The sequence below is a fragment of the Rhipicephalus microplus genome, chromosome X (assembly GCF_043290135.1).
Source record: "Rhipicephalus microplus isolate Deutch F79 chromosome X, USDA_Rmic, whole genome shotgun sequence".
NCBI classification, from domain to species: Eukaryota; Metazoa; Arthropoda; class Arachnida; order Ixodida; family Ixodidae; genus Rhipicephalus; species Rhipicephalus microplus.
In genome coordinates, this window is record NC_134710.1 from 85,496,305 (window position 1) to 85,522,306 (window position 26,002).

The 26,002-nt window shown below is 40.9% G+C and overlaps 1 protein-coding gene across 6 annotated transcripts in view; it reads left to right on the plus strand.

Moving 5' to 3' along the window:
* The first annotated feature begins 574 nt into the window (after positions 1 to 574).
* Positions 575 to 26,002, plus strand: part of LOC119176189 (retinoblastoma-like protein 2) — a 154,650-nt gene continuing 129,222 nt past the window's right edge. For all 6 annotated transcript variants that reach the window (XM_037427351.2, XM_037427352.2, XM_037427354.2 and 3 more), the window contains exons 1-6: positions 575 to 830; positions 1,796 to 1,932; positions 3,224 to 3,436; positions 7,797 to 7,861; positions 12,033 to 12,161; positions 15,017 to 15,168. In XM_037427351.2, coding sequence (XP_037283248.2) covers positions 693 to 830; positions 1,796 to 1,932; positions 3,224 to 3,436; positions 7,797 to 7,861; positions 12,033 to 12,161; positions 15,017 to 15,168 — 834 coding nt within the window. In that variant the 5' untranslated portion in view covers positions 575 to 692. The remainder of the gene's footprint in view (positions 831 to 1,795; positions 1,933 to 3,223; positions 3,437 to 7,796; positions 7,862 to 12,032; positions 12,162 to 15,016; positions 15,169 to 26,002) is intronic.

Consider the following 26,002-nt stretch of genomic DNA (forward strand, 5'->3'; position numbering starts at 1 on the left):
TGAAACAGTGAATGTATCAATGCAATTTCGGCGTGCCTGCATATTCACTCGTGCACCATGACGCATAGCAGGTGCGCTCACTGATAAAGGTTCAGAAACGCATTAACCGCGCTAAAAACTAGCAATTAGCAATTACACGCTTTCGCAGGCTCGGGCGCGCGCGCTCTTAATGCAGACGCTTCTGAGATCTTCAGTGCCATGGGACAACAGCGCCGCCGCTACTGTCACCCGCCGCAGAATCGGCCGAGATGCGGCGCCGCCGCCTCGTTCACTCCACTCCACTGCCCCATTCTAGTACGCTGTAGTAGTGGCAGTAGTGAGTGCTGTGTCAAGTGGGCGGCGCGGAGGGATCGCGGTCTATTTCTTTTGATCAACGAGGGGAAGCTGTTTTTTCTCAAATAACGTGCTTATAGTAATATTATGCACCTGTATCCAAGTTGTATAGGCTCGAATATATATATATATTCTGTTTATAGTTACTACATAAGCTTTTAAAGCAAATTTTCTTTCACACAGTTTTCTTGCGCGGAAGAGAGCTGTTGCTCGGCGGAGCGTTTCCCGCCAATTTGCCGGACTATATTTTTTTTCACACGAGTGCGGGGTGCATATGCATATCAGTGGTTGACTGTGAGTGTGGTCGTGCGTGTGTGTGTGGTTAACAAACTTTGTGTTCGAACAAACCATCTTTCATCATGGGGCTTTCAAGTGAAGGTGATCAAGAGGTCAGGGCTTGTTTTCAAGAAGTTTGCTCCAGCCTGAACATGGATCGCCTCACATCTGATCAAGCTTTGAACACGTACGAGAACATCAGCATGAACTACACTCTTGAGGTAAACCATTATTGACAAACATTTGCTTCTTTTTCACTTCTTGCGCATACCATCGTGTGCATCGGGGCTTATGCTTTTCACGGTAAGGCAATTGAACGAGTAGAAATGGTGCCGAACGTTGGTATTTTCCGGTATCAGAGCAATAATTGGAACATTGGTTTTCGCGTCACACTACGTTACAAATCAACAAATATTAAGAAATCTTGTGCTACTATCGTAGGTTTTAAGACGGTGAAAGTAACAGCGGTGGTCCGTCGTTTAGCATCTATTGCCTAATAAAAAGCACGATTTTATTTTTGTCCAGCAGGTTTATGCGTGCTAACCATGTCAAAGCCACAACAACTCAGCAAATCGTCGATGACTCCAATTTTCAAACTTTTCTGATGCCACCTTTAGTCGCACATTGTGCGTTGACTGGGTATTCATAACATACATGTTTAATATTTATAGTACTTGTTTACTGGTGAAAGTAGTTCTGGGCGTTTGATGTCAAGTGCGCCCGCTCTGTTTAGGCTTGGTGGCGTCGTCGTTTGGTTTGTGCATGTCGCCATACGATGTCCGTGACCGGCTTTTATTAACATCATTCATACGTAGCCAAATTATGACGCAGAATTGGTGCGGTTTTGTAGTTCAAGTGGTCCGCAATTTCAAGTGTAGAGCTGTCTTAAGATCCGTTAAGCAGCCCGTCTGCAGGATGTGAACCTTGCGAAGTGAAGAAGTGCTGCGGAAGAAGCCGTTTACTTGGATGCACGTTTGTGCGCGCATTTCTGGAAGAAAAATTGCGTTATTTGGTGCTACTCAATGATTCATCAATGTTCATGGTTCGCACATTTCAACGGTATACCTTAATCAATGCTGTCAACACGAATCTCTTGTGATAAACTTGATGGTGTGATTTTAATTTCATGTTTAATTTTGGGCGCATATCATGTCTTGGTAGTTAAACCATGAAATTTTGTTTTCAGGGTAACATGCGACATTGGATAGCTTGTGCGCTCTATGTGGAGTGCAGGAATGGGAATGTGCCCACAGTAGCCCACACATCACGCATCGAAGGCAACTGTGTTTCCCTCACCAGGCTGCTCACCGTATGCAGAATTAGGTTGGTCTTTTCCAACTTTAGTGTAATTTTGCTGTAAATTTTTGCATTGCATTTTGTTTTAGGAATGCTTAAATATCTGAAGCACTGTCCAAAATCAGATGGGCATTGCATACCTATAGTTGTAAGCAAGATTGAGTACCGGAGTTGTTTGAAATGTTGTAGGGCAAGAGAGCAAATTAAACTCGCGAAATAGATCATGCTTTGATAATTTTAAAACTGTTGCCCCTGTGCTGTACTGCCTACAATATCATCGTGTGACTGTTTCGTGCTACTGACCGCTTGAAAAATGTAGCTTGAAAGTGCTCTATGACTTCAACTGACGGGTTATATCTCATGAAATTCGAGTTATCTTAGTGTACAAAGGAAGTTGATGACATCTCTGTCCAGCTTTCTGGTTATTATTGCACAAACAAATAATAACATGCTGTGAAGTTTGTATATTTAGGCAGTTTCATGTGTGGACTAGTTTCACCAAATTGTTTACCCAGGCTAGTTAAAGGTTTTTGAAATGTAAAATAGAAGAGCTCAAATCGTTTCATGTTTAGGCCATGGTGAGTTTTATAAGGTTAATTTTACTTGATTTGAGAGTTGCCACCAAAAAGCCTGGGGGAAAAAAATACTTGGGTGTTTCTGGCCTGCACAAACCCAGTTTATGTCTAGGTTTGCAATGGTTCAGGCACCAATCAGTTGACTCGCCTCAGTGGTCTAGTGGCCAAGAAGGCACTCGGCTACTGACCCGCAGGTCGCGGGAAATCCCAGCCATAACAACCACATTTTCGACGGAAGTGAGAATGCTTGAAGCTTGTGTGCTTAGATTTAGGTGCACGTTAGAGAACCCCAATCGTTCAAAATTTCCTAGCCCTTCACTATGGCGTCTCTCATAATCATATGGTGGTTTTGGGATGTTAAAACCTCAGCAGTTATAAAACACAAAGTTGTAATGTCGTTATTACAAACTCAAAAGATGGAGAATCTAAGAGAGCACATTCATATTATAGTTTTGTTCTCCAGTACTGAATGTTTGTAAGCAAATCTTTGCAGTGTGTTTATAAGAAAATCTTCGCAATCAAACTACTTCCTTCTTGTCATTTCAACTAAATGCCAAATAGGCCAAACATGATCATCTAGCATTATTGCATAAAATGCTCATGTATGGTCAAGTTGGAAGCTGTTGCAGGTCAGAACATCTTGCAAATAATGTTTAAAATATTAATAACACTATTGCAAGAACAACCTCATCATTGTTTTTTGGGGCTTGTGTGTGTTAATTCGCATGATACTTCCTTTACAGCTTGCTTGATTTTTTCACGAAGATGAAAAAGTGGGCAGACATGGCTAACTTGAATGAGCGCATGCGACAACGCATTGAAACTATCGAAAAGAGCTTCTGTGTCACAGCAAAAATTTATGAGAAATATGTCCAGATCTTCACCAGTGTATTTAAGGAGCACCAAACCACGGCTCAGCGTCGTTCCATCAAGGCTGTGAAGCGGAGGAGTCATAGGTATTAGCTGTTTTCTGAACATCCATTTTATTAAGTACAGTACTCACGGATCGAAGCAGAACAATTTAGGGCTAAGAAACACGCATACTCCACTATCTTCACTGTAAATTAAACTTGAAGGTGTAGATCACGGCCGACATTATCTTTTGGGATGAGATTTGAAGTGTTCTTAGCTCGAGCAATTGGGCATACCAGTCATTATATGAAAAAATTTGATATCGTTCGAATCTGTGAGTACTGCACATCTACATACCCTGTAAAGCTCACTTTACATTGTTCTGTGATAGATCAGTGTCTAGCTGTTATGAGATTTTCAATAACTTTAGCCGAGTTGCTTACGATCTGTGTGGAGGAAAATATAAGCCGCATTAGGGTTTGGGAAGGGTATGAGTATTAGAATGTTGTTATATATATTGGAATAATAAATTATTGTGCAAGGTGCTGCAGATTGAACAGTTCATGTGTCCCCAGCATATGAATAACAGACACATCTTTGTGGGCATGTATGTACGTATTTGTGTGTGTATGCGCATATATACACTTGGTGGGGAACTAACTTAATTTTGTAAAGTACCTAGCTTTAGCTTTCAGGCGTTGAAATTTTGTTCACAGCATGTAAGACTTGGGTTGGCTATAACAAGGGCTTCATACACTGCCTGTGCATGCTGAATTGCCACATGACCTGGTGGCATGGCACACTTGCTGTCGCAGAGTAGCAAGTTTCTCCAGGTATCTGCCCATGTGTATAGTGAAATCTGGCCAACTCCACGTAAGCATTGATACCACTCAAGAAGCAAGGAAGGTGCCCAGATGACCAAAGCATTACGAATTATTGTCTCCATGACAAAGAAAAAAAGAATTCGTGATCCCTTTCCCAATCAAGAAAATGAGGGCAAGTGAACTTCGCGTGTGCATGCTTGAACAACTTATCTTTCTTTGTTTCTGTTGCATTGTGCTATATACCCCGTCCTAACTTTTTGCTTTTTCCATGCTGTCAATTGGACGTTCATTCACGTGCCAAGCAGTGCAAGATTTCATTTGCTACATGCAGCAATAACAATCATGCATTCATATCCAAGCAACAGTGCAATGTGGCAGTGTAAAATAAGTGACTTTGACAAAAGATCAGATTGCCAGATCAGAAACAGCCGATTGCTGACAAGCCTACGATTGACGAGAGCATCAATCATTGGAAACTGTATATACAAATAATGCATGTGACCGGCACACCTTCGAGGGCCACATTTCTGCCTGCTCACCCGCACATGTTTTTCCACATACACTGCTGCCACTGAAATCCCTAGAGTCATAACAAGCTTCGCTGAAATACCCGTAAGCCCGAGAGCGGAACACTGGCTGTCAGTTCGTGGTGCCAGTCTAGGGTGCATGCGGCATTCCGGCCACAGACTCATATGTGGCCAGCTTTTAAGGAGGGATTATCGCTGCCTTCAAAATTTGTACCTAACTGTAGATTATCAGCTCCCAAAACTTGCTTTCTCATCCGTGTTGTATTCCTGTATCTTGGCACAGATGCCATTCTTCATTCCATCAGTTCTTGCATTCTCCTTAGCCTCCAGTTCATGCTCTGTGGGTTTTGTTAAATTTTATTCAGTTTCATTTTCTATTACTAATGTGCATGTTATGTATTTGTTGTTTCATCTTCATCTGACTGTACCATGTCTGAAACGTGTGGGTAGGTGTCTAGTATCTATGACTGCTAAAGGCTTTAATTGCAAATAATGTATTTTCAATGTGAAGGATCCAAATGCGTAAGTGTATGTCCGTTACCCATTTTTTTCTTTTTGATATACAGATTTCTTATGATCCAGTTTGTCATGTCAGTGCCACAAAGCTTAAATTCACTTCAATGAGGCTAACTACCAGCCATGACTAGTACTTCCCTGCTTGGCTGCTGAAAATCCATTTTCTACATATCAATGAAATTTAAATTTTATTTACCAGCTTTATATTTATCAGCTTTATATTTTATATCAACTTTCAAGCCTAATCTGGAATTTGCTGGTTCAGGTGTGTGGTTATTTGCTACAAGTCACCTATAGCACTGTTGAGCAGGGCATTTTCCACAAACCACATATGCCCAGAATTCACCATCGTTAGATCCTTAGCTGCTTCGGGAATGCTCATGTTTCTGTTTTGATACAAGTCTCCTAAATTCACTTGTGTCTTTTTGAACTCATACTTGTTGAAATCTCATGCATTGTGTGTCTACCACCTTCATTCAGGAAGCTCACGGGGTATGGGGTGTTGTGCCCTTCCACCAAAATTGAAAGCCCCTCCCCCCTATTTCACATGCACATTAAGGGTGTTTTATTTTTAAACAATACACATTTTTAAAATGAAAGTCCTGTGACAGCTACGCTTCTGTGGCTGTTGTACACATACTCTATGTCTAGGCGGAAGTACTTTCCTGAAGCTAAAATGGCATTGATGCAACTAATTAACAAAAAGTCACTACGTTTTAATGATTGACTTAAGGGCAGTTATTCATATTAGAAAGTTGTAGGGCATGACAATTTATGCCATACCCGTATTTCACAAATCACAAAAGTTGCGCATAGTTCGAGATATCCATGGCCAAATTCAAGGGCAAAATTAGCTGATTGTGCCGAGCGCTTGCGGAGCACTACAGCTCTATGTCAAACCGAAATGCCCATGACAGGGAAGGGATGAAATTCGAACCAAGGCATGCAAAGGCCGTGTCTTCTTGTGAAAAGCTACGAGTAATTTTACTTGTGCCAATGAATCGTCTTATTTGTGCCTGTAGTGTTTGGTGCTTATCTATATCTTTTGAACAGTTCACAAAAAACAGCACTATCAAACTTTTCTTTGTCTAGGAAGCATAAAACTTGGGGGCAGCCACTGCAGCGTTTCTTCTTGCAGACAGTTGAATTAGCTTTAGTGCCTAAGAAAGAAACAGGCAAGCACTACACCTCACACGCAAACAAAAAGCTGCCTACTTGTGTATTTCAGAGTGCTTGCCGATTTTTCTGACGGCATTCTGCTTTGGCATGCCTCGATTCAAATTTTATCACTTCCCTGTCATGGGTAGTTCCGGTCTCACACAGCAGAGTTGGCGCACCGCCTACGATCAGTTTCAATTTTGCCTTTGCAATTCGATGATAAATATCGAACTATGTGCAACCTTTTTATTTCTAAAAAAATGTGGATATCATAAATTATCATGCACTAAAACTTTGAAATATACAAACATAGTCAAGTCAGTAATAAAAAAATTAACAAGCTTTTGTTTGTTAGTCATGTCAATGCCATCATAGCTGTGGAAAAATACTTCCCCTTGAAGCTAGAGTTTGTGTGAAAATGGCAGGACACTGAGTGCCATAGGTTTTTTATAAATAATCTGTACTATTTAAAAAAGGCACCTTGTATATAAATACAAATACAATCAAATGCAACCCATGTGGGCTGCCTTTCTCACCTAAGACACTAGGAGGCTAAGCACTTTCTTCATTATAGGGGCTTCATATTTGCAGGAAAGCAGCAGCCTGAATGTTATGGCTTTTTCCATGGCTGCTTTCTAGTTGGCCTTATCTTCCAAGACTACTGACATGGGATAACTGCATTTACACTAAAACATTTGATGCTACACATGCTGCCAGCTGAGATACCCTGTGTACATAAGTCTAATTTCATCTTGTTGCTTATTTTCTGTTGGGACTTTCAATCTTCACTTGGTTACTGGTGTTTTGAAAGCTATGTTATTAAAAAGTCACTTTATTCCTTTTATATGTAAACCTCTCCCCGACAACAAGAGTTGATGCCATATTTCCCAGTAGTATATTTTCCAGCCAGCTTTTTCTTGCTTATGTATTTCAGTAGCCTATGTGTGCAGTATCGTGAGCTTTGACCTTTCACTGTAGTTTGAAGTACTCTATAACCTTTTTTTGTCATGAGTAGAAATTACATGAGGGGGTGTGGCAGTGGTAGAATTTGTGTTGAACTGGAATTGAATTTACTTCAGGTTTTTATGCCTACTGGTAAATAGAGTTTGGATGTTATACACCATCTAAACCCTCTCTTTTTTCTGAGTAATTCACATGCAGTTCCAGTGCATTAGGTTGGTTCATCATATAGCATAACATTTCCACGATTATGTCTATGGCACAAATTTCTGCTTATTGAGCGAGGGACTTTCTGAATCGGGTATCTGGTGTTGCTGGGAGTCTCTCATGAAAGAGAGAGAGAAATTTGATTAGTGAGCTTGATAATGACCTAGCATTTATTGTGGTGTAGTGTCTTTTAGTGCATGATTTGTTTTCATTTATTAGTAAACCATGTTATTGCAACTTGTACCACATCAAATGTGCTTTTTCTTTCCTAGGCCTACTCAATGCAGTTCTAATGACATGTTTAATTTCATCTGGACACTGTATGTGTACATCAAAGGTGAGCACTTTTCCGACTGTTGCCTTGGCAATCGATTACCTGAAAAGAAAAATTCTGATATAATGGCTGTGCCTTTCATTTAGTCTTACAGGTGTTACAATGTCAGTAAGCAATAAAAAAAATGATCACTTTCACAGGAAGAGTATTTCTTGGCAGTGCAAAACCTTTTCCCACCTTCTGTTCGTTCTGGTCTTAAACTAAATGACTTGAGGCTCCAGTAAAAGAATTTGTCCAGCAGTGCTCGACCACAGACCACTACAGGTGCGTGCTGTCACGTAGGAGTTTAACCCAAAGGCATTGAAGTTTCCCTGGGATAAAAGGTTGATTTTCACAATTGAACTTCAAAGTAAATCTGTCCACCTGATTGCTTCGTAGCTTAGGAAAATTTAATGTTTGAGAGCAGTGCAGGGTCTATAAAGGATACTGAGTTTGAGTGTGATGGCCAATTTGGACTAGCTAAGAATGTTTGCGTTTTATTAAATGGCCAAAGCCTTTATTGAACATTTTTGGGCCCACTGCTAAAAACTGATGCCATGGTACTTACAAGTCGTTTTCAGTTGCTTTTTTTTATCTTCTACTAGTCTTTCTTTGATTTTTAGGCAGTTAACTAGCCTCAGGCAGATGAAATACAAGCCATTACAGTTGCGGGCATCCTGAGCAGGAATTATATCGCACCACAGGAATCTGTCGGAGCTGGTTGCTAAATCATTAGGATGGAAACAAACAGCACTAGAGACTGGACTTAGTGCCTTGTATGTTGCTCTAACCTTTCAGTTTCTAGCGCTGTTAGTTCTCTTCCAATACAGCGCCTGCCGTCCTTCACTTATTTGCCCTTCTGGTCTAGCAAATATGACCTGTTTGGCACTCCAGAGTGGTAAGTCATAGGGCTGCGTGAGTTTTGAAACTTTCATATACGAATTGATTATGAATAAGGCAAAGAATTGTCTTTGAATACCAAATCAAGTATTGAATATATAAACGTAAAAAAAGTCGTAAAACAAGAAGTAATAGCTTTTTTCACAAATTTGTTGAGTGTAAATACAATATGGGAGAAAAACATGGGAGACAGTACAAACACTCACAGCCAAAAAGTTGCAAGTGAGTGTCTGTCCTGTCCAGAATATTTGCCTCTCATATTGTTTTTACACTCAGCGACTTAGCAAGCAGGAGCGCGGCTCCAGCGGTGCGCATGGGGCCCACCCAAAATTTCCACCTGCTTCCCCTTTGCCCCTCAAGAGCAAGCATAGGCATAGCCAAAACTCAAGGCGCATGTTCTCCGCTTCCCTGCCCCCTTGGAGGAACACGCTTGTCGTGGGTGCCCCCCCTGTAAAAAAAAAAAAAAAATCCTAGCACCACCCCTGTTTGCAAGGCTGCACCAACTGGCCTGACACTTCACTATGTAGATGAATCATAGATGAATGCAATTGACAAAAATTCCGGCATCTCCTAATCACCCATTTCCAGGATTAATTGCTTGGTTTATTCATATCAAGTTCTGCACTTATGCATTGAATGACTGCCAGTTTCTTGGGTTATTTTCTTTTCTTGTTTCATTTCTTTTCATTATTAAATTTTTTTAGAATGCTAACTTTCCATTCAGTTATGTTGTGTAATCTTGAACAATGGTTTCTTTTAAATCCTTGAAAGTCTATTTATAAATTGTGTTTACTTTTTTATAGCTTGTTTTAAATCAATATCTCACACATATAATCATCTGCTTTTCATTGCCATTGTATTCTTATTAAAATATTTTTTTTTCCTTTTTTTGTCACTACCACTGTTTGTTAGGAGTTGTATAATCGACATATTTTTATGTTATTGTTTGTAAGTTTGCAAATCCATTTATCTATTTTCTTTTTGTGCTCCCCTTACACAATGCCCTTTAGGGTCTGTAAGGTATTTTGAATAAATAAATGAATTATGAATAGCTTTTCTTACTCCTTTAACATAAATGAATGAAACTGCATTTCACTGGACCGCAGTAGGCTGAAAAGACTTCTGGTAAGGTACTAATTGTAAGTCGTCATATAGAAAAGCTTACTGCTTGACATGTCCTGCCTAACTGTTTGGCACAAGACGATTTGGTTCAAGGCACAATATGGAATTCACTGCATTCGCGTTTTCATTGTCGTACGTGTGAATGCGTGCATATTAGCAATGTTTTACTGTAAATATAAGACTGTGTAGCTTTCATCATTTGTAACTTGTAGCACTCATCATTTGTCACTTGCCCAAACATTCAAATTTGTGCAAACATTTGCCTTTTTACTGGTACTACATTCAACTGTGGCTGAACATTTAGGCAAATCTGAATACACATTTTCTAAATGCAGAATGCTTCAAATAAAGGAAAAAATGATAATTATATTCAAAACTTGTTATTATTTGCACACACCTAGTAATTTCTGAATATAGGATAATGTTGCATTGTTTCACTGTACTTTTGAAGTGATCTTAAGTGATGACATCTATGTGTCATGCTTTTGCTCAGTAAAAAATTTTCTTTGTCATGTCATTTTTATTTTTTTATTTTTTCGCACTGTGTCTTTACATATATTGCATGAAACTATAGTAATTTGCGAAAAATTGCACAGATTATTTTGTTGGGCATAGTAGCAGATGATGTCGGCCATTAGCAATACTTAAAACGTAATGAGTGAAAAGTTGTTGACTGTGATAAATGCATTTATCCAGCCCACAAGATTTGAAAACAAAGAATTTGCTAAGTTTCCTAGTTTAGCTGCCCTTTGAGTCCAGCCACAGAGTTATATACACAAATATTTTACATGCATAATTTTTATGAATATATATACCTCCGTGTAAGCCATTTTCTGCTCAACGGCAATTATTTTCTTGAAAATATTTTTTATATTGTTTGGATGCATGAAAATTTTGCATCGTGGAGAGCTGTTGTTTGCTCAGAAGGCTCAGCACTTGCCCTAACTGCAAATTTGGCTTTCAAGAACTTTAGTGACTTTTGGTTTCTTTTGTCAATGATGAACAGCCCCTGTAAAATAGTTTAGGTAACTTTGGGCTAGTTGTATGCCTTAAATGAATAAATGCATAATCACATTTTCACTGTGGGGATATATGGGCCTCTGTTCGTTGGTATAGTATTAAAGTCCTACTGATGAGTTTTCCAGTGAGCCATTTTTATGCATCTAAGCTGCCTTTCAAGCTAAAATGCTTTTCACATTATGACTGACAGCTTGTCATTGCAGGATGGAATTTAATGTTACCGTGTACTATTTTTATACAGAACCTCAAGGGATGAGGGAAAGGTGTTCCGTTTTTCTGGAGTGTTGTTTACGGAAAGGCAATGTTGAAGGCTGCGTTTTCTTTTAAAAAGCAAATACTTTAGTGCATAGAAAAAAAGTAATCGTATAGCACAGGCAGATTGCATAACAAATGAATTTTAAAAACGGAAAGTCAGCCACTCATGGCAACTGACTGCTTGCGGTCATCAAGGAATTTCGAAGCACATTAGTGTTCCTATTTTGGCAATGGCTCGCTTTCTTTGTAAACACAATCGGCGATGTCAACATACTAGTCAAATAAATAAAAATTGTGCGACGTTCTCTGTTGAGTTCACAGTGCTTGTAGCTAACCTCGAGCCAACAATCAACAGAAAGTTCCGTTCATTGAGATTACACTGTAGTTAAATATGGAAGATATCTAAGACCAACTAAAATACAAGTAATCCAAAATTTCCACGAATTCGTTATTTGTATGTGTATAGTGAAGGAGAGAGAAACAAATGGCTTGATGGTGTGAACCCCAGCACTGCTGCTAGAATAAAATTTTATCTATTTTTCTCTCTTTTTGGGGCCTCTTACTGTTCTTTTCCATGCGATGCACCCGATGTTTTCTTCATAATGGAACCTGATTTGACCACCATATCATCGTCACTTATCAAGATTTTGTTTGATTGATTTGTGGGGTTTAACGTCCCAAAACCATGATATGATTATGAGAGACGCCAAGATTTTGTTTCCAATTGTGTGTTTGTGCTGCATCTAGGGACTTCGTCCAATAAAATATTTACGACCGGATGATGCTTTGATAATTGTATGGTTCTCCCCTTCACCTCCCCATCATTTAGATGCTAGTGTCATAATGAGACCAGGAGGTGAGATGGAAACTTATAACAGCCTATATTGTTTATTTGCAGGTCGATTCTCGGCCATCTGCTGTGATCTTGTCAACTGCTACCACCTCTTGTTGTGTTGTATTGACTATGGCTATTGTGCAGCTTTGGCTGCAAAGCGTACAGACCTCTTCGACCCTAAGTTTTACGAAGGTTAGTTTTGCACTGCTTGGTGGATGCATACATGCAGGCCCATTGTACATATGTGATGGGTGTTATTTGTCTTTCACAGCTACAGGACTTATAATTCTTTATATTCATCTCAGTGCTGAGTGAGTTGCAATGGCTGTAAGGCGTAGTCCTCACTTTTTTCCTTTTTTTTTGCAAGATAGAAAATGAAAAAAATGCCCCCACCTTTCCAAAGGGGATCGTGAGGAAATGCGAATGCATTGTGTAGCGTCCATAACGGCGTTTCGCTCGTGATACCCCAGTGTGAGAAGAATAATGTTTTCTTTTTTTTTTTTCCTTACACTGTGCAGCCAATAGCGCCGTTCGCTGCACATGGCATTTTTCTGTCATGAGAAAGGCGGTATTTGTTTCCAGCTGTAGTAGCTAGTAGAAATGATTAAAAAATACTGTGAAATGAACAAAACAAACAGCATTCTTGGCTCAGCGTTGGCGTTTCACAGCGACGTCTCAAGCACACATTTATGGATGTTCTTGAGAGGCACCCAGCCAGCAAACAGTAGAGAGTGAGGCATGAGCGGGTGGGAAAGTGGGGTGAAAGGAGGAAAGGGCGCGAACAGCGAGAGATGGAGCGGCGAAGCACTGCACCTACTCTCTCCTGCTCCTGCACTCTCTCGCACCACATGCTCCAATCGTCAGGGTCGAGGATAAGCGCATGCGCTTGCAGCTGTTGCTGTGGAGAGGGAGTGAGAGGGGAGAGAACACCTGCCTGTGAGCACACCGTCGCGGACAACGCTGAATGCCTGACATAGCCTGACTAAGAAATGCATTCGCATTTAAAATCTGTACAATGTAAATAGTGCTTGAATGAGCCACGGCAGGTATGTAAGCTTGGTTCATTCTTGCAGCGATTCTGATGTCAATATATTAGTAAGCCCCTTTTGAAACCAGTCGACCGTAATTGGTGTGGCCTTGCGAAGGGCAGGTCCAATTTTAAAGCATTATTAGCACTAGGCTGATGTTTGGCAAAAAAAAAAAACAAAGTTAACTTGTTTAGACAAAGAAGGGTAAAAATATACAATTTGGCCTTGAGCGTTATATGTAAGCTCATTCATGTTATGTATGGTGATACTCAAAACTTTTTTTTTATTTTTCAAATGGCAGACAAGCTCGTCTGATCAAAAAGCATTTTTCATTCGTGTACATCATTTATATGTGGCTAAATATTGCTTCTCTAGTTCCCCTTGTAGAAGAATGCATTTTTACAAATACTTAGTGCTATTCATGTGCTATTCATGTTATCCGTTCTTGTTTCTGTTTCTGGGAGGATTTTCCCCCTTATCCGTAAGCCATATTCAGCTCGAAAAAAAGCACGCTTTGTGAATTTCATTTTTGAAAGATATTTTTTTTCCCTTACCTTAAATGCTGAATTTTTGTGCTAGCTGAGCATTGGTACAATAACTTTAGGTCTAGGCTGACCACGTTTCTTGTGCTTCTATCAAACTGCTGAGCAAACAAACCAGTGTAGCTGTTTTTAATTTCACTTCATGATCTTCGTTGTATTCGAACTAGCAATTTTGACATTCATACAATTCTTTTGCAACAAGGCCTAGTGCCCCTTGAGAACAAGGTTGCTGGAGCACTGCTGCAAGGGGCTCTGGTAGCAGTGTCATAAACTATTGTAATCTCCTTGTTTCCTTACTTGTGACCCTTGTTGTAAGGTGATGTACTTTCTCTGCTGGTTTTCGTGATGTTAATGCGATGTTTACTGTTTTAGTCACATTAAGTTGCACCATCATTTTGTGATTTATTTATGAGTCATTGGGTTATTAGGGAAAGAGGTATAAAAATCGGAGGGCCTGCTTCTATGCTTGACACAATTCTGCTGGTTTTCATTAAGATTGGGGTATTAGATAAGACATATATCAATATTATTTGAATGTTGGATTCTTGAATTATCGAGAGAAAATGATAAACAAAAAGGCGGCTTTACTTTAAGCCATGAATAATGACATAGTTTGCATAGGATTACAGTTCATACATAGTAGGTTTGTATTTTCTTATTAGTGGTCTAGTTGCTAACTTCATACAGGCTCCTATTCGATACGTGTGATGCTGCCCTCCCATTTATTGTTCTTCAGCTGTTTAATTACATGTACTATAGCAAACTTAGCAAATTAGTATAGGTGATGTTAACTCATTAGTTGCTGTATCATTTAGGGAAATCAGTGCTAAGTCATTTTGAGCTTTGTGCTCAACTGCTGACTTGCAGGTCATAGGAATCGAATCCCGGCCTCAACAGTTGTATTTTCGATAGAGGCAAAAATGCTTGAGGTCGTTTAATGGATTGCAAAAAGAAATGTGCTATACCATCTAAATTTTACTTTCATATATAAGGACATTAGAGAGAGAAGTCTTATGGTAGATTTGTCTATAATTAAAAAAAAAAGCCTGCGTTAGCACGAGTAGCAAAATCTTTTGAGTGAGTTTTTTAAATGAGGGCACTTTGGTTTTTTTTATTAATGCTTCATTTGAACACCCTGTTCCTTTTGAATCTGTACTGGGCTGAACTTGTAAAAGAGCTGTAATGGTTATTTTAGGATGCTACATCAGTCATATCAGTTGTACTTACTGGCAATCTGGTTCATTGGCCAGGTTCAAACATACCCTGCATGTTCAGACTATTTCAATTTATGCTAGTAATCTTCACCTAGAGTATTCTTCTGTCATGTCAGTATTTCTAAGCATCGTGTTTTCATATATGCTTGCAACATGTAGAAATGACTTGGGCAGCAAGCTGCAGTTCGCTGTGGCTTTACGAAAGGAATGGCTAGCACTAGTGCACCGTGTGCATTTTTCTTGTGCGTTACGTGATTTCACAGCACAGCAAGATAAACTAAAGAGAGATAGTGACAATCAGGATGTTGGAATCATACGAGAGCTCGTGAAAAGCCATGATGGCAACTTTGAAGATGCTTCCGTCCTCAAGGCCCACCACTTCAGGCACCCCATTCAGCAGCTTATGGAAGAAAAGGTAAGGTGTTGTTTAAACTATTTTAGTTACATTGAAATTCATATTGGAATGAAAACTTGTTTTGTATGATGCTGAAAGGCTGTGAAGCCCCCCCCCCCCCCCCCCCTTTTTTTTTTTTTTTTTTTGATCAAGCTCTTTCAGATCATTTTGGGCCTCTGAGCTTGCTAAGTGCCACAATTGCTGTTGGCACGTTCAAGGGTTTACTTCTCTCATTATTTCTGCCAAAAGGTGTTATGACCAGGGTGTCTTAACCAAACTTAAATTTAAAGCAGTGCCTGAACTGAAATTTTGGCCAGATTTCAACTTAAACTGATGTTCTTGCAGTCTGCCTGAATAAAAAATATTCAGTTGTCATTTTGGAACGAATTGGTTAGAAGCATAAGCGGCGGTTGTTAGTCTTCTTGGAGAGGTTTATTCTGACAAGACTCGCCTGAACGGTTCATCTAAGATGCTTTTGTTTCACAGACCACCTGGTTTCTGCACTAATTGCAAGACAAAAAGGGCACATACTTTATGAAGACAGATGAACACGAAGCACAGGGGCTGACTAACAACTGAAGTTTTGTTGTTTGCACACCTCAGTAGACATATACCAGGTATCAAAATAACAAAAGGCACTTCAAAAGGAGCAAAGCCTGGTAGACAAACTTTCTAAGTGGATACCAAAACGAAACCATAATTATCCCGCCCTCATTAGAAAACGTAACTCTTTGGGGATGAAGTACTGATGCAGCCGTCTTTTTGGTTCGAGATTTCCTGAGCCTCCACGATTTCTCGAGTCATTTTATCAGCACAGCTGCACACCACGCTTAGACAAGCAACCTAGGCAAGCACCCGCAATCTTGGCAGGGGATAACTAGATGGTCTCAAGTTCGCACTGTCACATTATACTTTTGTTCTCACAAACTTTAAGTTAGGCATCTACCAGTACGACCTGTGGTAGGTTGTTTTTGCCTTGTGATGACCAGCCAACTAGCTCAAGATGTGTTCTTCGAAACAAAATATGTAGCCAGCTCACTTGCGTAAAATAGCTATCCACTATGGCACAAGCATATCCCGTCTTTGTGTGGCCTATCAGTTTAGACTAAGCAGTTTATTATCTCATGATTATATGTTAGCGTGTTTATATTCCTTTTGAATGACACACTATGCTGTAGACTTTAACTTAACTAGAACTGCACTCAACAATAAATGCATCTATGACATACTGCTCTTTTCTTCATAATTAATTCCAGTGTGATCATGCACCATTTGTAATCTTGCTACCTATGTCCCATGTGATGCACATGTATCATGTAAAGGGATTTGTGGCCAAACAGCCTGCATTAAAATTTTTTCATTGCATTTCATTTCCATCTATATTTAACAAATTTGCCTAAAATTTTCATTCAATGTGGTTAGGGAGTTTTGCTCTTCAACATTTATGTAAATTTAGTTTTAAGTATCCTAAGTATAATTAGCAATAAAAAGAAAAAGAAAAAAAGAAATTTGGCAGCATATGCTTGCCACACAATGCAGTGCTGATGAGATTACTATGTTTATAGGTATGTCTATGCTAGCTATTTTCGCCAGGTTTTACCGACATTTATTTAGATATCTATCGTTGTTAGTCTGTGGATGGGCTCGTTTCTTACACCTTCCCACAGGACTTCAATGATGTGTGAGACACTTTGTATCACATGTAATGAAAAAAAAAAAAAGAAAACAAAAGCAAAAGTTGTACAAACTGTTGTATGAATCTGTTCAACTGTTGCTTCTATACTTTTCAAGTCCTTCACAGTTCTCTTCCAAATACTGTTTCAATGCTTTTCTTCATTATGGTTGGTAATATAAGTAGAGCACTAAATCGGACTAGTTGGTAGACATTCATCTTAAAAGGGTGGTGCCACCATATTTGTGGCTGTGGGCTCTTTGCTACAAGCGTTTCTTATTCGCCCCGAGATCAGTCTACGAGTGGCAGCGCCCACCGTCACCGCACTAGTGTGCATAGGCGGCCGCCGCCGCACTTACAAATGTACGCAGCAGCACTTTTCTGTGAGCATTGTAAGCTAATTGTTGGCTATTAAAATTGCTTTCATTGCAGCCTTCACGTAATATGTATGTTATCTATTACCGAATAGCAACACGAAGCTGTCTCAATGTTACTAGGTACTTATGAGAGAAACACAATCTGCGAATGAAAAGGACGTTCGTGCTTGGCGACTGTCTGCGTTTTTGCCACACAAGCACCTGCAAAACAAACGTGCCGCTAGCTGAAGCAGCCGTGATGCTTTCCTTGTATGTACATGTATGTCAGTGTTAGGGGCATTCACGATGGGCCTCAATCGGGAGAATGATCATTTAGGTACACTGTGTAAGTGAATTAAAATACATTCCAAGTGTTTGCTGTGTCTGACCATTCGTGTGGAGGGTCCTTGCATGCAAAGAAAACTGACAAAAGGCTTGTTACAGCCTCATAATTTGATGGCACTACCCCTGAATTTTTGAACTGCACTAATAAATGAGGACAAAAAAGAGGGCAAAGGACTGGACATGTGAAGGCCTACGTATGTCCCGTCTCTTACTCTCTTTGTGTTAATAAAATGATAAAATGTTTAAGCTTGGTTATTTGTTGAAAAGTAGCTTACAACTAAAGGTGCTTCAGCTATTTTCAAGGTATAGTCTTAGAAGTATTTGGAGCGTCTGACCAGCGCCTTCTTAATGTTTTTCAATGCCATTGCAAACGCTTGCTCCTCAACGGTAACAGTCTGTCTACCTTGGTTCAGAGAGCCCTTGTGCGATACCACCTAAAAGCTGGGGCTGCTTGTATCACCGAGACAGGAGAGTGCGTCGCTGTCATTGCCTTGGAGATGCGGTAGACGCCGCGTCCCCCTCCCATAATGCTCTCTCAGATTCACATCTTTGCGCGTCTTCCTTGGTAGCTTTCTCTGTATGCGCTATGCGGCGCTTTCTGTGTTTACAGTAATGTAGTGACGCACTTGAAGGATCAACAGCTTTCTAGTATTGAGACACTCTATGGTTGCTTTATTCGCATTTCGTGTTAGTCGTTCCGCTGATGAATGCTTATCGCAAAACATGTTGAGCACTGGGCGTTATCTCGTTTGTGTTTCCAGGCACCTTGTTAACATACAGTCATTTTGTGCATGTAGGTGGTGTGGTCCAGAGTGGAAAGAGGCTGTCCTCGCTGCAGCAGAAAAACAGTGTTGGCTATCACTCATGCTTTTTTATAACCTGAGCATCATAGGGTTTCTTTTCATGAGTTCAAAGATTTTCGCTTACTCTGACTGCAGAAAAGGGGGTGCCATTGTCGTAATCCAATGAAATGGCCATTTGTTGCGCATGCGATTTTGGAACACGTAAAAAGAAAATGAAGACAAATACAAACAGCATTATCGTTTATATTTGTCTTCGTTTTTCGTGCACTTTTATTGGGCAAAAAATGAAGACTTGTCCTACGTTTTTATACATGTGAGCACTGTGAGATTGTAAATTCTGTGACGACACTCGCAGAGCATATTTCAAAGCCGGCGCATGCGTTTTTATGAAAAGATTGCATCGGCAGCGCGTTTTGCATTAAGACGCTATAAGCGGAACTGAGACACGACAGTAGTAAACGTCTCATCTTGTCAGCACTCAGCTGGACAGTCTAGCGTGGTAATCGAAAGGCTCTCAATGCGCTGTCCCGCATGTAATGGTTCGCTAAAAGGTTTGCAAAAAAAAGGTTTGCAAAAAAAGAAAGAGAGGAGGCACTGTCCTATGCTGCAGATTTGGAAAACTCAAACTGACCTTCAGTTTCACATCTGTTATGAATATTAGATGCAAAACAGATATTGCATATAACAGATGTTATACATCAGTTATAATAAATACTGCGTCAACTTTCTCTGCTTCGTGTTGGCCAAGTGACGTAGGCTAAGAAGTAAAATTACACATTTTTTTTTTTTTTAGGATTGCTTCCTTAAGGTAATAGTCAGAAGGCTGCATATGAAATATCCCCAGTGCCATATGCCAGTGAGCAGCCTTCACATATTTGTTAAAATGTGTACTCATTTGTTTCAACTGAATCAGGCAATGTCCTATAAATTGGCATGACACTAACACTGCCTACTGTAGGAAAAAATGCCTTTTTTTTTTTAGGTTACACAAAGTTTATTACTTCTGAACGAACTATTAGACATGATTTTGTGCATCATAAGTAGACAGCAAAAAAAGTGTTTTTAGGGTATATAAATTTAATAAGTTCTGTCTAGTTACACGAAATATAGCAAAAATTAAGAATATAGAAAGCTAAGAGCACTTGAACTTACCTAAAAAGGAGAGATTGTGGAGTGTACAAAATGTTTCACCATCCAGCAGCAATAATCTGGGAATAAATCCAAATTTTGACCCTAACAAAATACTCTCCCTAAAAAAAATTTACTGGAATTTTGTGCTTCAGCTTACCTTTTGGTGTCACTATTTCTGATGCAAAATACAGGGAGACATTACTTTTCTTATAGTGCATTGTTATATTTTTCTCATTTTACTGATGTTACAATTTTTAAAGTTCTTGTGTTTTGGTTGGTTTTGAATAGATCGAAGCAGAGATTGGATTTAAACTAGTGATGCATTCACTGTTGTCGCTCACAGAATTTAATTCAGTGAAAAGGCAGCATCCTTGTGCACAATCGTGCTTGGGCCGCTGGAAAAATCAGCCGCAGATGGCAGAATTGTGATTCTTTGAAGTGACTGATTTTCAAGATCTAGTGCCTGTAGAGCCTGTCCAACATTTCGCCACCATGCTGAGAAATTTCAGCGGGTATTGAGTATAACATAAATTTTTATAACTCTGGCTGGATAGTGCAGTGCTTGCATGTAATTATTGTGGGCGTTCTAAAAATCTGGATGTTTATACACAATGAACACAAAATGTCTCAAGATAGACTATTGTGAACAAATTGAAGACAAGGACACAGAAAAGATGGGACCTGTGTCCTTGTCTTCAATTGGCACACACCAGTTTATCTTGAAACTTGAATAAACTTGCCCAGCTGCAAGTTTTACTGAACACGAAATGGAAGTACTAATTAAAATGCACTGTTTTCACAGGGAATATGAGCTGTTGATTTAGCTGAGACCTCATTTATGCAGGGTTTCCTTTACCCAACAAATATCGCAGGACAAATCCAGTCCTCTAGTTGCTTAATTTAATAAAATTTTATTACATGTATCATAGTCTGGCATTATGCCTACTCATTACTGATATTTTCTTTCTTCATTAAAACATTTAATTTTTATGTTGGGCCTATGACTATAGTAACTATTGTTATGTCAATCTCGTCTGCATTTCTTTCTACCAATCCTTTGAAAAGCTTATGTCAACTGCTGACCATTGAATACTCCCTTAAACTTAGAGTTCTGACACCTCCAAACTTTGGGCACTCATATGAAACTTATTAGATAGATGTCGTCCATTCAATTATAAGGTGCTTAGTAATTACCAGAAATCGGTGTGGCAGTCACCTTCCTCATCCTATTGTATATACTTGTTCCTGGATGTTTTTGTTGTGGGACAGCCAGCTCAGGCTTCAAATATCAATGCGCTGTCTTTTGTATTTGGTGGATTGTCTTACGATTTCTATATTTGTGAATCTCTATTTAAACCTATAGCTTCAAGGCAACCTGTATGATCCTCATTTGTGGTTTAAATGTGGGCCACTAATATCTATTGGCCCCCTGACCGTTGGTTAACTTTTTACTTCGACATGAACTACATTCGAGATCATTAGTCTTTTAAAAACTTTGCACAATATCTGATAATAATTACAGTCCTCAAATGATCCGTATTTCATTATTGTTGAATTTCTTGGTGCAGTCGGTCTCAAATTAGGTTGTTCAATGTTGGAGTAAGCCTTTCCATCATTCAAAAAGCATTTCTAATGTGACATCAATTTTCAGAAAGCATTTAACAATGCAGGAGATACAATGAAATGGTATGTTGCAAGTTGGTGGTAAAAGGTGAACTATGCTCCCTTTCACAGAGACCTTTAAGGGGACACGTTAAATGTTGAAATAGTAGTCCAGAAATTCCATAGTGTTACTTTTGTGCCAAGGAACAGCTTATTTTGAAATGAAGTTACGTTTTAGTGGTCCACATCGGCTTAGCCCACTTCAAATCACCCGCCTTTACGGAGCGTCTGATGTCACTGTTGCCATGCACAACGTTTCGCGGCTTTATTGTGCGACTGCCGACACTATAGTAGCAGCAGAGGGAAAGTAGTGGGAGCCTTGGCAGCAACAACGACCATTGAACAATTTTTAGCCATGGCCTTCAAAATTGCAGGCGTGCTTGGTTCAACTGGGCCCCGCTAGATCGCAGGACCTGTCCAGTTTAACCAGGTGAAAATTGAATTTTTGAACCACTCGTGCCATTACCCAGAGCAACGTCCGCCGGTTCTTTTTTTCCACGAATCAAGCAGAAATGAACAAGTAGCATTTTATTACATCTCTTGATGCACGGAAGGTTCTTTATTTAGTGCAGCTAGATTGATTACTTGTGATTAATTGTAGGCGATTTGTCTGACGTCATCCGGATCATTTTGTGAACATCCTATTGTGTCGCATTTGTTCTCGTGCATTTACCTTAATTTCTCGGTAAGTATTGTCGTTTTAGATGTTGTCATACAATGAGTTTTCACTCTGATATAAATTGTGTTAGTCTCACCCAGCATCTGTAAACAACATTTTTGCAGTGCCTTCTTGTATCGGACCTATGTCCCATGTGATAATCACATTACACTGCCTTTGTTATATTGCTTTTATTGTAGCAGGTATTTAGCTTAAGCTGGGTACTCATGCTAGAATAAGTATCAGGGCAAAGAAAAAACATACTTGGAAACCTACATCAATGCAATGGGCGCCTGCTCAGCCATCCTGTTAAGATGTATTCCTTTTCTTTGCCTTTTTTTTTTTTGAGCACCGTTACCTATTTCAGTGTTTCTAGTGGAAGGCTTTTGTGCTGTGAATTTTGTGGGAATGCACAAGCCTGTTGTATCTGACAGTTTATGTAGTAGGCACCCATGTGTTGTGTCGTCTGTGCTGGTGGAAAGAGTGGCTTTTCTGACCAAAAAAAAAGCAAAGAAAAGTTGTTTCAAGCTCATCTCCCCTGATGGGCCACAGTCACGAAATTTAGTCCTGCATGCGCTGGGACAGTGTAGAAAGTTTAAACAAGCCGGGGGGGGGGGGGGGGTGGACTTTGAACTACATGCAGTTAAACTTGCAATTTAAAAGAAAGCCTTTCTCATACATTGTCATTTTCCTTCTATACCAATCTTGCGAATGACTGAAATCTGGCCACCGATTCTGAGATATAGAGGTTTTCTTCCATGGCTATGTTTCAACACATGGTGACTGCATGTGTTGCCTCACAGAAATGAATGCTTGAGACCATTCACATATGTATAGATTACTTGAACATCACAGATAAGAGCACCACAGATTAGAAATTCATGCTCGTATCATTTAGCAATGCAGCTAAACTTATTTCTTGTGATGCTCAATAAAAGTTTCAAACATGCTGGCTTGATGCCTGAGGCTCTTATGCAGAAATGATCTTCATAGTTGATATCTGGTGTTCCTCAGTCATCCTTGACCGTAGAGTTCAGTTGTACATTAAGGGAAAAAAAAAAGAAAGGTTGAAGATAGTCATGCGCGGGCCGAGCCACTAGCAAAAAGCAAGTGGGCCGCGAGCCCTGTAAGTTTGAGACCCCTGGAACAAAGTCTTTTGTTGGAGTTTTTTGTTGTTCTGGCAGTGTAAATAGGTGAAATACGTATTGTGGGCATTCGTCACGCGCTTCTTCTCATATATGCATTATCATAATCATCATCATCTGTCTGGGTCTCTGTCCTCATCTTCACTGGGTGTCACCACAATCATCATCGGGTGTGTGCGCGCTCGGTCTCAGACTGCCCGTTCGCTGCTGAGCCCTTAGGCTAAATAAACGCTGTTTCAACCCAGACGTCATACGTGGTGGAGGTGGATTTTCGGTCCTCGGTCCTCTCCCACCTCGCTCGACTCCCTGGAGCTGCGTTCAGGCCGCCGATTGTCCCCATTGTCTGGCAGCATGTCACAGAACGAGCCTGCCGGCGCTGCTGCCATCTCTCCCCCGCCGTCTTCAGCCGCGCCTCCTGTTTACGTACACAGCCACCAGCGTGATCCCCATCTCTTCACTGGGTTTCGCAAGGAAGACGTGGAGGCGTCCCCGCAGGGGCGTCTGTGAAAGCAGGCGTTTGGTGTGTAGCTACACCACGGACCCGAGCTAACGGGGGGTTTCGACCTCTCCCACGCCTAGCCGTGCGTGGCTGAGCCGTGTCCAAGGAAAAAAGGATCCTGGGGGTTGAGCCGACGCCGGGTGATTGAACCTTTAAGGCCCCCCCGGCAGAGGCAACACACCCCTTTGGCCCCGGCTTCATGTAGATGGCACCCCTGGGCTGACCCACCCAGGGGAAATCGGCAGTCGCCTTTTCCTGTCTCCTTCTCTCTCCATCTTCGTCTTTTCTACTACTTTTGATCTTTGCTGTCCTCTCCTCACTTCTTTTTACTTCCACGATTCTCGGCGGCAAGGGTTAACGTGGTGTAGATAGCCAACCTTGGGTAGATATATTAGGTTATAGCGGCCATGCACGGCTGGCGCTTGCGTCTCCTTCGCGTCTCGCAGCGTCCCCTTGTTGGGCTCGGGGGTGGGTGGCTGGCATGGCCGCCGAATAAGGTTCCGAATTCATGGGAACTCCTAGCCCTCTCACAACCAATCGCCCCTCCAAGAGGTGGCGCACCGATGCAATTTTCGAATTTCTTCCAAACAAGAAAGATAACTTCCCGAAATACCACATCATCCACTGTGAAAGAACAGAAAATAAAGCTAGAAGCATTTCACCTTTCCTTGTGTCCAGATGCCTTATAGAAATGCTAGGTGCAGGTTACAAAGCCACAAAGACCGCCAGTGGTGACCTGCCACTCGAAATAAAAGACCACGTACAGTACCAGATACTGCATAACCTTACATCATTTGGGGATCAGCCTATCACAATCACACCACATCGAACCATGAACACCGTGAAGGGTGTTGTATCAGATGGAGACCTGATGGACATCTGTGATGAGGAACTTCTAAAAGGCTGGAAAGAAGAAAATGTCATTCAGGTGCAGCGTATCAAAATAAAAAGAGAAAATAAAGAAACCCCAATGAAACACATCATACTCACTTTCGCATCTAGCACTCTCCCCACTGAAATAGCAACAGGATATCTTAAACTGCCAGTCAGACCATACATACCCAACTCGCGGCGCTGCTTTAAGTGTCAGAAGTTTGGGCACGGTTCCCAGAGCTGCCAAGGACAGCTTACGTGCGTGAAATGTGGCACCAAAGGTCATACCGCTGACGATGACTGTCCACTGCGCAAACTGTGAGGGTGACCATCCTGCATATTCCAGGTCATGCGGGCCTGGAAAAGGGAAAAAGAAATAATAATTACAAAGTTTAAATTGAACATAAGCTTCCGTGAAGCGCGGCAGCGCGTTTCCCCGCATTTTGCTGGGAATGCAACGTATGCTGAAGTGGTGCGAGAGGGGTCAGCACCACTTCGGTTTTCGGCAATGCCTTAGACCACGCCTAGAGTGCCGAGGCAAACGCCACAAGCCCCCACAGGGGGAGGAGCTGGGGCTGCCCCACCCTCCCTGAATAGAGCCCCACCAAAGGCCCGTGTGAACCCTGGCGGCAGCCAGAGCACCACAGAAACTAAAGAGGTCTCCTCGTCCTCCAGCCCGGTGGGGTCGAAGGCTCAGTCTGTCATGACGAAGCCTACAATGAAAACAACATTGTCTGTCGTCTCTCCTGAGGCGATGGACACATTCATTGCACCGGCGCAGACTGCGCCAAAGGAGTGGCGAGGTCCCCTCGACCGCTCTAAAAAAGACAAAACAGTAATTACAGGGCCTTCTAAAGGCTCTGTAAGATAAGTCACTTTTCTCTTTAGACACCAGCCACACTCATTTTGTACACACAGCACTTCTTTACTCCCATAATGGAGACACAAATTATACAATGGAACGTAAGAGGACTACTTCGAAACTTCGACGATGTCGAAGAACTTCTACACAAATGTTCTCCAAATGTGCTGTGTGTACAGGAAACGCACCTAAAATCCAAGAATACAAATTTTTTGCATCAATATGTTGTCTTCCGAAAGGACAGAGATGATGCTGTGGCGTCATCTGGTGGTATAGCCATTATTGTTAAGCGAGGAGTAGCATGTGGTCATGTACCACTACTAACATCCCTAGAGGCAGTGGCTGTTCGAGCAGTTCTATTGAATAAGCTCGTCACCATCTGCTCTCTATACATACTGCCGCAACACCGCCTGGAAAAACATGATCTCCAGTCTTTAATAGATGAGTTACCAGAACCTTATCTGGTTATAGGGGACCTGAATGCGCACAGCAGTTTATGGGGTGATTGTCGGTGTGATGCACGAGGGCGTCTCATCGAACAGTTTCTCTTTTCATCAGGTGCTTGTCTGTTGAATAAGAAAAAGGTTCACTTCTACCACTACTCCAATGGAAAGTTATAAATAATTCATATGAAAGTGACCATTTTCCTGTCATTTTGAGTTAACCAACATCATACCATTGTCCTTCACAAGTTCCCAAGTGGCTGACATACAAAGCCGACTGGGAACAGTTTTATAACACTACTCGTTTAAGTTGGACAGACATATGTGGCTTAAGCATAGATGAAGCTGTGGAGTACTTCACAGCTTTCCTTATTGACGCAGCTTCCAAGTGCATCCCGCAAACACC